Source organism: Notolepis coatsorum (genome assembly GCF_963971535.1).
Source record: "Notolepis coatsorum genome assembly, chromosome: 12".
Classification (NCBI taxonomy): Eukaryota; Metazoa; Chordata; class Actinopteri; order Aulopiformes; family Paralepididae; genus Notolepis; species Notolepis coatsorum.
The window spans coordinates 84,773,116-84,785,682 of record NC_140176.1 but is presented as its reverse complement, the minus strand read 5'-3'; the positions used below and the strand labels follow the sequence as shown (position 1 = coordinate 84,785,682).

Below are 12,567 nucleotides of genomic sequence, written 5' to 3'. Positions count from 1 at the left end.
ACACACACACACACACACACACACACACACACACACACACACACACACACACACACACACACAGACAGACACACTTGTCTGATCACTAGACCTACCTTAGTCTTGTTTTTTCTTTTCAGGGCTCTAGTCTACAGTGTGACCATTTCACTCGCATTTGCCCCTAAAAATAGATTTGTGCGAACTGGAACAATTATTTAAGAGCACAGTGCGAGTAATTGCTTTGAGTAGTGGGCATGTCATATTTCATAATAGACACAGAGCAGTGTGGACCTTACATTTTTAGAGGCAATGGCATCTAGATCTTCAGCCCTGCGTTCGACAGCTCTGTGACAACTCCTCTCGTCACGCTGTTTCTATGTGTAATTAAAACTCGGCGAGCAACAGGTCCATCCTCGCCATTCCTTTATTCCTAGCCCTTGGCTTGTTCCAGTCCCTCTTGGCTGGTCGGACTGAGTGTGTCTCCCTTGGAGGCACAACATTCTCCAACCACCCCGTCACCTGCGGTGTCCCCCAGGGATCCGTCCTCGGCCCCCTGCTGTTCACCCTTTACATGCTCCCCCTCGGCCGCATCATCAGCCGGCACGGTGTGTCGTTCCATTGCTACGCTGACGACACCCAGCTGTATATCCGGATCACACCATCATCACCTACATCACCCCCCACACTGACCGCTTGCCTGGAGGAGACTAAGGCGTGGATGAACCACGTCTCCAGGTCAACAGTTCCAAAACACAACCCATGCTGATCGGTACCCCACACCAGGTCCGGTCAACCACCATCACCACCATCTCCTTCTCCGGTCAGGACATTCCCCTCTCCACCCTTGTCACCAACTTGGGCGTGAAAATGGACCCCCACCTCACATACGAAACACACATCAAACACCTCTGAAAGACCTTTTTCTTTCACCTCAGAAACATCACTAAACTCCGTTCCTCACTCACCCTGGCAGATTCCGAGAAACTCGTTCACGCTTTTGTTTCCTCCAGGCTGGACTATTGCAATGCACTCCTCATCGGGATCCCTAGTAAAAGCATTAAAAAACTGCAAACCATCCAGAATGTCGCTGCTAGGATCCTGATGAGGGTGCGCAAATATGATCACATCACCCCCACCCTCAGATCACTTCACTGGCTCCCCGTGGAACACAGGATTGAGTACAAGGTTTCCCTCCTCACTCACCAGTGCGTACACGGTGGTGCCCCTGCCTACCTCAAGGAACTCCTCACCCCCCAGTCCTCCTCACGCTCCCTCCGCTCCGGCACAGCCTACCTCCTCAAAGCCCCCAGGACTAAGCTGCACACCATGGGCGATCAAGCCTTCTGCTCTGCCACACCCAGACTATGGAATGCTCTCCCCATCCACCTGAGAGCACCACAATCCGTTGAGGCTTTTAAAAGGCTTTTGCCTGAATTTTTCTTTTACTTTTCTTTTTACTTCTATTCATTTAATTATTATTTTATTTTACTTTTATGTTCTTCCATTTCATTGGTTGTTTTATTCATTTTAATTGTTTTATTCATTTAACTTTTTATCTTTATCTCCTGTAGCACTTTGAGATTCTCACAATATAAAGTGCGGTACAAATTGAATCTATTATTTATTATTATTATTATTTATGCCCACCTTGCTGTAAAAACCTTAACTAATGTTAGCTGCTGACGCTAACTAAGCTAACCTGCTAACGCCAACTAAGCTATCCCTGGGAACGCTCAGAGGCATCCAATAGTGAGGGAGGGAAGGGGGGGCTGAGTCTCTCTCTCTCTCTCTCTCTCTCTCTCTCTCTCTCTCTCTCGGCTAAGAAGCGTGATTCTTGAACCTATTTCATTCAAAAGGAAGATATTGATGGACATTAACTATAGTATATAGCTCAGCCGCTGTAACAGAATAATTTTATAATTTTTTATTATTTAAATTTCAACAGCGTCAAAATATTCATTTGTATTATAATTAATTAAAGAATTGTATAAAGAATTTACCATGTTTTGTCATCTAATAATATATTCCATTACCTTTTCTATCGGTATCGAAGTCAAAATGTTGGTAACGTGACAACACTACAACATACAAAAGCAGCTGGACAATCGATATCCTTTGCATCTAGTAGGCATGGGCCAATGTGTGATTTTGGTGGTATGTGCACATATGTTTGTCCCTTAGTATGCACACGCACACACAGTATAATATGCATGTAATAAATAGTTTGTTAATAAACTCTGTTACTTGAACATTTCTCTCTCTCTCTCTCTCTCTCTCTCTCTCTCTCTCTCTCTCTCTCTCTCTCTCTCTCTCTCTCTCTCTCTCTCTCTCTCTCTGTGTCTTTGTGCCTCTCTCTAGTTTGAACAGTTTGAATCTACTATTGGTTTTAAGCTTCATAATCACAGAGCAGCCAAACGTCTTTGGAAGGTCTGTGTGGAAAACCACACCTTCTTCAGGTCAGTGTGTTTATATTTATGTGTGTGTGTGTGTGTGTGTGTGTGTGTGTGTGTGTGTGTGTGTGTGTGTGTGTGTGTGTGTGTGTGTGTGTGTGTGTGTGTGTGTGTGTGTGTGTGTGTGTGTGTGTGTGTGTGTGTGTGTGTGTGTGTGTGTGTGTGTGTGTGTGTGTGTGTGTGTGTGTGTGTGTGGTGCGCACGTGTGTGTGTTTTTTTCTTTTTCAAGGAGCTATTTTAGGGTCAGAGGTTAAAGGGGATCTTTAACGTGAATTGTGTGGTTCTGTTGTGAGGAGGATGTCTATGTCTATAATCTATGTCTGATTATCACATGTCCTGCTCACAACAGAATGATATAAACCCTTTATGATTAATGTTAGGGTTAAAGGAACACGCCAACTCTTTGGGAAATTAGCTTATTTGCCATCTACCCTGGAGTTAGACAAGCAGATACATACCATTTTCTTCTCTGTGCATGCATTAGGCTTAGGGAACAGCCGCACCGTTAGCCTAGTTTAGCGTCATTCACTGGAAGTAGGTGTGCCAGTGTAGCCTAGTTCCCAACAGTCACGAAATACACTCCAAATACAACTCCAAAACGTTCCTGTAAACATGTTGTGACCTGTGTATTTACCACATGGAGAAGTAAAATTATTATTATTAATTTTTGTTGACATTTTCGTTTTCTTTTCTTTTTTATTATGTTTTTTTGTAGATTTTTATTGCGTTTTTACTACCGGGCAGTCCGGTAGAGAGAGAGGGAGAGGAGGAAATGGGAGACAGAGCAGGGGAAGACATTCGGCAAAGAACACCGGGTCCGGCCGATACCAGTGCATACATTAAAAAAATTTAAAAAATTACAAAATTATATAAATTATACTTTTTTTTTTCTTTTTTTTATACAGCTACTGTTTTATATATACTGTTTTTTAGTAATAACTAGAAAGTAATGGTACTATTTATTCAACAACAGGTGATTGATTAATGATACTAATACAAATCTATACAATGAGTATGGGGCTGCAGCACTGCAGATATACCCTACTCCAATGATCCACACGGACATTATTCGTTGCTGCTCTTGCTTCCAGAAGGCTCCGTTGAAGTAGCACAGAGGATCTGTTGTGATTTTTGCACAATAAATATTCAACATTCTCTTTTGAGACTCCGCCTCAGACTCTTATCATTTGGCACTAAAAGCTAAACATTGTCACCGATATGGCTGTCCGCAACATGTCATTAATTGTGTACGCGACGTGGTCGATCACTAGTGACGACGACGTGAGCTAGGTTAGCTAGCATGAGCTACCGGGAGATGGAAAGACTGTAACTTTACTGGTGAAAATGTGATTTACGTTGGAATACTCCTTTGCCAACTTGCTGTACTTTGCTTGCAGGTCTGCAGCCATTATTGCTGGATTATGAATAGCCCCAACTTTAGCCAAGGTAACGTTATGGCTAAACCTTTAACGTTAGTTAATGCTAGCTTTCGGTTAGCTGTTCAATGCTAATAACACCACCAAGCGAACCCATCAGAGCTCCCCGTCAACACCGCTCTGTCGGGAGGATGGCATTTAAGAAAGTATCTGCAGGGGAGCTCCAGTAGCTCACCACGTACCGCGAGTGCTATTTCAGCGCCGTGGACAACCGTGCTTGTCACGGATCTGGGGCTGAGCGAGTTCGAATCCCGGACTGCAGCCGTGCCTTTCCCAGAGTGTCTTCCCCCCCATCTGAACCCTTTCAGCCTGCTTCTGTCGGTCGAACTTGACCAAAGTATAAATGCGATAAACGTATAAAAGAGCCAGGGAAATGGCCAAAGTTTAAAAAAAAAAAAAAAGTATCTGCTGTTAAAATGACAAACAGCATTGACACTTTAATTCACGGTCGGTTAAACACACGTTTGTTTTATAATGCTCACAGCAGACCGCAGTGTTGTTGATAAATTACGTGGGGCCGGGGGGATTTAAGTTCTGCAAAAAAAGGTTCCGCACCGTTGCAATCGTACAGTGCACAGCCCGTACTGTACCGGAGGACCACATTGACGCGGTACAGTATGTATCCGCGTACCGTTACACCCCTAATGTAACGGTTGTGACAACGTCACCTCAAACTTCGATGCCCCGAGTGGGAGTTGAACCCCGGTCTCCCACACCGCGGGCAGCAACACAGACCGCTATACCAAGAGGTGAACTCACTTCTAAGTACTGGGTCTATGCGTCTTTTGAGGATGTGAGAGTGAGTTTAACCCATAGCACCGCTACTCACCCCAGCCCTTCTTGACTGCGCTTCACGATACCATCCGTTACATATACTCTGAAATTTTTTTTGCCGAACCACTGCTGCCTGGGCGCAGTGATTTCATCACCTCAAAAGCCCAATTTTTCAAAAAACAACAGTTCTCTAAGCCTAATGCATGCACAGAGAAGAAAAGGGTATGTATCTGCTTGTCTAACTCCAGGGTAGATGGCAAATAAGCAAATTTCCCCAAAAGTTGGCGTGTTCCTTTAACCCTTTCACTGCCGCACTACAGAAGGTTAACCCTTTACTATAGTGTTCACTATGAATTGAAAATGGGGGACCCTGATGTAAACAAGACAAACGACTTTCTCTGGTCTGCATCCCCTTAACAATTGTGTGTACTGAGTCGTACTGTATTGTACCCATTCTGCAATCTGTTAAATAAAGTTTTCATTCATTCATTCATTCATTCATTCATTCATTCATTCTGTAGTGCGGCAGTGAAAGGGTTAACCTGCTGTCGTGTGGCAGTGAAAGGGTTAACCTTATGTAGTGCGGCAGTGAAAGGGTTAACCTGCTGTCGTGTGGCAGTGAAAGGGTTAAGGGTTAACCTGCTGTCGTGTGGCAGCGAAAGGTTTAAGGTTAAGATTCTTTCCAAAATAATGAGAATACTTGAGAGGTCTCTGGGAGGCGGGGCTCTGGTGGAGGGTTGTGGGTAATGCTATGCTTGACTAACTCTTTATAAATATATACATATTCATAGTATTTATGTTTGGATTGGCAGGATGGTGTCAGATTACAATGTTATCAAAGAGTCAGATAGTTCTCAAGTTCTCCAGCTGTTAGTTTCAAGTTTCTTTAATAGTTGTCATACAGAAGTACAGAATACTTTCATACAAAATGCTTCTTACTGTTACGCTCCAGAGACTGTGCTAGACAAGATAGTATCAAATAACATAGTATAGCATGTAATTTAGAAGTAGAAAATGAGGTCACAGTGTTCAGTATAGACATATGTACAATGTTCGATGCAGAATAGACGTAAATGAGTTACCATATAATATACAATACTATGCAGTGTACTAATGTACAGTACTATATAGTGCAAAGCAGAAATGGGATGAGGTACAATTTAGGTACAATTTACAGTAAGGTGTACGAGTTGTAGTGCAATCCTTCATCAATAAATATAAAGTGTGGGGAGTGGGTGCTACAGTGTGTTTGTTTAAAGTGGGTGTGTGCTATAAAGTGTGTGGAGTGGGTGCTACAGTGTGTTTGTTTAAAGTGAGTGTGTGCGTGTGGATGTGTGTGCTATGTGCGTTTGATGGTTGTTGTTGTGTAGTGTTCATTGTTCGTTTAGCAGCCTGATGGCCTGGGGATAGAAGCTTCTTCTGAGTCTTTCTGTGCTCGCCTTGAGACTCCGGTATCGCTTGCCTGACCGCAGCAGTTCAAAGAGGCAGTTGTTCGGGTGACTGGAGTCTTTAATGATTCTCTTAGCCTTGCCCTTGCAACGCTTGTTGTAAATGTTCTGGAGGGTGGGGAGCCCTCCAGAACATACATACTCTACATACATACTAATATATTAATTTACATATTTACATATAAATAACATTATCATTTTATTTCTCTATCTCTCTCTCTCTCTCTCTCTCTCTCTCTCTCTCTCTCTCTCTCTCTCTCTCTCTCTCTCTCTCTCTCTCTCTATTATTGTGATGACCATCTCTCTCTCTCTCTCTCTCTCTCTCTCTCTCTCTCTCTCTCTCTCTCTCTCTCTCTCTCTCTCTCTCTCTCTCTCTCTCTCCAGGCTTGTGTCCCCTGAAGAGCCACCTAAGAAGTTTTTGGCCCTGGGGTCAAAGTTCAGATACAGCGGTAGAACCCAGGTCCAGACCCGCAGAGCCAGCTCTCAGATCGCCCGCCCCGCCCCGGCCTTCCAGCGATTCACCAGCAAGCGATACACTCTGTCCCGCAGCTTAGACGGAGGTAATACTACTAACAATAATACATAATATACTACTACTATATGTAATACTACTATTAACAATAATACATACTTTACTACTACTAACTATAATAAATACTATACTACTAACAATAATACATAATATACTACTACTATATGTAATACTACTACTATTAACATTAATACATACTTTACTACTACTATATGTAATACTACTACTAACAATAATACATACAATACTACTACTAACAATAATAAATACTATACTACTAGTACTAACAATAATACATACTTTACTACTACTATATGTAATACTACTATACTACTACTAACAATAATAAATACTATACTACTACTAACAATACATACTATACTGTTACTAACAATATACATACTATACTACTACTACTATATGTAATACTACTATTCACAATAATACATACTTTATTACTACTAACAATAATAAATACTATACTACTACTAACAATAATACATAATATACTACTACTACTATATGTAATACTACTATTCACAATAATACATACTTTACTACTACTAACTATAATAAATACTATACTACTAACAATAATACATAATATACTATACTATATGTAATACTACTACTATTAACATTAATACATACTTTACTACTACTATATGTAATACTACTACTAACAATAATACATACAATACTACTACTAACAATAATAAATACTATACTACTAGTACTAACAATAATACATACTTTACTACTACTATATGTAATACTACTATACTACTACTAACAATAATACATACTATACTACTACTAACAATAATACATACTATACTACTACTAACAATAATACATACTATACTACTAACAATAATAAATACTATACTACTACTAACAATACATACTATACTATTACTAACAATATACATACTATACTACTACTAACAATACATACTATACTACTACTACTACTACTACTACTACTACTACATGTAATACTACTACTAACACTAATAAATATTATACTACTACTATAGTACTAACAATAATAAATACTATACTACTACTACTACTAATGATAAATAAATCATGTTAGCTTGTTAGCATCTCATTGTGTTAGCCTGTTAGCCTCATCATGTTAACTTGTTAGCATCACCATGTTAGCTTGTTAGCATCATCATGTTAGCTTGTTAGCATCTCATCATGTTATCTTCTTAGCATCTCATCGTGTTAGCTTGTTATCATGTTAGCTTGTTAGCATCTCATTGTGTTAGCATGTTAGCATCTGTCCAGGAAACATATATTTAAAAAGTGTGGTGTACGTTCATGTACGCGCACATCTATGAGCTCACCCGGGATAGATGTGTTTTATATGGGAAACAACCTTCTTTTGTTCATTATTCACACAGCTAGATATACAGCTATATCTGTCTCCATTAATGTGTGCTCCCTCTCCGTCTCCAGCTGCCTGAGTGTGCTGTGCTTTATGTGTGTGCGTCAGGTCTAAATAGGTGCAGCAATCAGCACACAGATGTCCATCAGCAGGCGATGTGTGTGTGTGTGTGTCTGTGTGTGTGTGTGTGTGTGTGTGTGTGTGTGTGTGTGTGTCTCTGTGTGTGTGTGTGTGTGTGTCTCTCTGTGTGTGTGTGTGTGTGTGTGTGTGTGTGTGTGTGTGTGTGTGTGTGTGTGTGTGTGTGTGTGTGTGTGTGTGTGTGTGTGTGTAGTGCTAGCGTAGCTGTCCACTTTCAGTGGGCTGCTGTGTGGTGATGAAATATGCGCACAGTCAGCCTTTATATTCCTTTGTTTATTTGCATTTCTAGTTTTTTTCACAGACAGTTAGTGCTAGTAGTACCAAATGGTACCAACATTACGTACATATACACACACACCTACACAATCACATAAGACAAAAGAACTAGGGATGTTCGATATTGGCTTTTTTACCGATATCCCCGATATACCGATATTGTCCAACTCTTAATTTCCGATACCGATATATTCCGGGTTTCCCCCCCCCCCCCAAAAAAAATTATAATTTCAGGTAATTAACATTACATATCTCTTGTCGTGGAATTAACACAACATTATGCATACTTTTGACAATAAATAAAATAAGAATTTGTTCTTACTTGCTTGCCTGGGTAAATTAAGGTTAAATAAATGTAAAAAGATTTTTTTTTATTATTATTTAAACCGATACCGATCATCATAAAATCATTACATTTTAATGCCAATATCGGACATCCCTAAGAAGAACACTTTGTATTAATAATAGTACGGAGCTGCTCTGCGTAGCCATTGACATCCAATATCAGGTTCACCCTAGTTGCCCTGATTTCCAGTTACAAGGTTCATTGTCTAGCCTCTACATAACCAATGAAGGGTTGCCAAGTCTTATGGGATTTATCAATAGAACCTCATAGAGGGAATCTGAGCCTTTCCAGTTTAAGAGGTTAAGCAAAAGTGAGATGCAGACCCGGTAAAATGTTGGGGGAAGAGTATTTGTCACGACTGAACTAGTGGAACCCAATGTGCAAATACAGAGACAGCAGACAGAACTTGGTATAACCCAAAAGACGGGGTACTTTATTGTATAATTGTCCAAGCAGTGGTCGGTAAAGCCACGGGGATACTCTTACTGTCCAGGGACTATGAGAAGGAGCGGGGTAGTCAGACAAGCGGGAAGTCGTATACGGAATCGGATACTCAAGTGGTTCGGGGTTAGAGCAAGGCGCGGGGTAGTCAGCCAGGCGGGGGGGTCATACACGGGATCTGTTCCTCATACGGTCCGGGGGCTAGGCGAGGCGCAGGGTTGTCAGACAGGCGGGGGGGTCATACAAGGGATCGGTTCCTCATACGGTCCGGGGGTTAAGGCAAGGCGCGGGGTTGTCAGACAGGCGGGGGGTCATACAAGGGATCGGTTCCTCATACGGTCCGGGGGTTAAGGCAAGGCGCAGGGTTGTCAGACAGGCGGGGGGGTCATACAAGGGATCGGTTCCTCATACGGTCCGGGGGTTAAGGCAAGGCGCGGGGTTGTCAGACAGGCGGGGGGTCATACAAGGGATCGGTTCCTCATACGGTCCGGGGGTTAAGGCAAGGCGCAGGGTTGTCAGACAGGCGGGGGGGTCATACAAGGGATCGGTTCCTCATACGGTCCGGGGGTTAAGGCAAGGCGCAGGGTTGTCAGACAGGCGGGGGGGTCATACAAGGGATCGGTTCCTCATACGGTCCGGGGGTTAGGCGAGGCGCGGGGGTTGTCAGACAGGCGGGGGGTCATACACGGGATCGGTTCCTCATACGGTCCGGGGGTTAAGGCAAGGCGCAGGGTTGTCAGACAGGCGGGGGGGTCATACAAGGGATCGGTTCCTCATACGGTCCGGGGGTTAGGCGAGGCACGGGGTTGTCAGACAGGGGGGGGGGGTCATACACGGGATCTGTTCCTCAGAAGGTCCGGGGGCTAGGCGAGGCACGGGGTTGTCAGACAGGCGATGGGTCATACACGGGATCTGTTCCTCATACGGTCCGGGGGTTAGGCAAGGCGCAGGGTTGTCAGACAGGGGGGGGGGGGTCATACACGGGATCTGTTCCTCATACGGTCCGGGGGTTAGGCGAGGCGCAGGGTTGTCAGACAGGCGGGGGGTCATACACGGGATCTGTTCCTCAGAAGGTCCGGGGGGTAGGCAAGGAGAGTCGTCAGGCAGGCGGAGGTCAGGCAAGGGATCCAGGAGTAGAGACAGCACAGGGAGCCAGATGAGGGACTGAAAAAGCCTTATAGAACTCCGTACAAAAACCATCTGGTCCTGGAGCTTTAGAAGTTTTCATTTTCTTTATTGAATGGTTCAATTCCTCCAGGGACAGGGGTACTTCGAGTTGTGCTTTATCTATATATTCAGTTTTCTAAAAAAGTTATCTATTAAAGTGCTGTCACCCTCCGACTCAGAGGAATATAACTTAGTGTAAAATGTTTAAATGTATAACCTTTTGATCAACAGTTGTCTGTCCAGAATTTGTTTGAATTTCAGTTATTATTCTCATCACTACCTTAATGATTTATTTATAACCCTTCCAACTCTAAATACTACCTAAAGAAGATTGCACTGCTAGAAACGAGGATATTTCATATAGAGAAAGCCCAGGACTTCAAGACCGATCTCCTTCTCCAGAGTTCTGACTCGACAACACAATGGACTCTGGTTGTGAAGCTACCAGCTTCTCGAGTCAAAACAAAGGACTTCTTCGTCTTCTTGTGTCACCTTCCCCCACTCTGAGCGCCCGTCTGGGATCGCTTTCGGAGCAGACGCTCCTTGGCTACAACAACGGTGATCAATGATTTTCAGCCATCAGCGGTGACTGGTCACTGGTCAGTTCAGGACCGTGCACAACCGGACGTCACTGTGCACGTGCAGCCCATCTCTTTGTTCTTTGGAAAGATGAGGTCAGAAGAGTTTGATAGTATTTACTGAGGATGGCCAGATAATGTGGATATTTAAACATAAAAAAGAATAATACATAATAAATGTGTACATGATCATGCAACGTTAATAAATGGTTGTAGGAACTGGGAAATTCACTGTATTATTTTACAGATTACTTTTGTTTTTCTACTTTAAGTGTAAAAGCCATAAAAATACAGTAAATTACCTTTTATCAAAATATTAACCATTAAATAAAGGTTGTAATCTGTAAATGTATTTGATTTTACTGTAATTTGACAGTAAGTATTTGGCAACCATTGATGCCAGACATTTACCGTTTTCTTGCAGCTTTTTTTTCCTTACAGTGTGCACTGTAAAACGGTAAATGTCTGGCAGCATTTACAGATTACAACCTTTATTTAATGGTTAATATTTTGATAAAAGGTAATTTACTGTATTTTTATGGTATTTATTTACACTTAAAGTAGAAAAACAAAGGTAATCTGTCAAATACTGTATAATACAGTGAATTTCCTGTAAAAAAACTTTACAGTGTGTATGTATACAGTTTTTACAGTGTACCCAAGCTAGCTCAAGTTTACTACTTGTAATTACGAATTGGTTGGCCATTCAAATGCAACTTCATAGTGGTAAACCGACAAATGTCCGACCTTTCCCGCTTGAAGAGGAGCGACTGAACGCACCATAATAACTGTCCTGGAATGAAACACTTTTATTGGTTAACTTCAGTGACCAAGTGTTTTGATTGGTTCCTAGCCCCGAGGAGCACGCCCACTCACGCAGGCTCTCCTGCTCTCTCGGCGCCCGCTAGGGCCAACGACAGCACACATGCAGGTAGACACAGACAACTGGCCAGCACACACACACACACACACACACACACACACACACACACACACACACACACACATAGCTCTTGGTGGCTATCAGTCTGCAGTGCATGCGCCCCATGCTGATTGGCTGTTTTGCCCGTCATGCTGAGCTCTGATTAGATGAGTCACCATGATGCTAGAAAGCTGCCGTGATATGATTGGTTAGGAATGGCTGTTATTGGTTTGGTATTATGTAAGTATTAGGTTGGTATTATGTTGGTATTGGGTTGGTAATATGTTGTTTTTTGTATTATGTTGTTATACTGGTGTTACAGATTATTTCTGTACAACACTGGTCCCAGGTCAGCTGGTGTTGTACAACACTGGTCCCAGGTCAGCTGGTGTTGTACAACACTGGTCCCAGGTCAGCTGGTGTTGTACAACACTGGTCCCAGGTCAGCTGGTGTTGTACAACACTGGTCCCAGGTCAGCTGGTATTGTACAACACTGGTCTCAGGTCAGCTCCGGACCTGTTGAGTTTTAACCTCTTAACATGCACCCAGAAAAGCGACTTGAACTTGAGGACTGCATACTTTTTTTTGCAAAGCTTATCTTCATACTTTATGCTCATAGCACATGCATAAGCCTGGTCTCTTTTGAAAGATAACATTCTGAAGTTACTAATGCAAAAAAGGAA

General features: G+C 42.5%; 1 protein-coding gene across 1 annotated transcript in view; it reads left to right on the top strand.

Annotated features, from left to right (window-relative positions):
• Positions 1–12,567, top strand: part of LOC311237945 (band 4.1-like protein 3) — a gene marked incomplete at its 3' end in the record, with an annotated part of 73,861 nt that overhangs the window by 25,759 nt on the left and 35,535 nt on the right. Inside the window, exons 10-11 of the mRNA XM_084325920.1 lie at positions 2,338–2,435; positions 6,472–6,647. Coding sequence (XP_084182046.1) covers positions 2,338–2,435; positions 6,472–6,647 — 274 coding nt within the window. The remainder of the gene's footprint in view (positions 1–2,337; positions 2,436–6,471; positions 6,648–12,567) is intronic.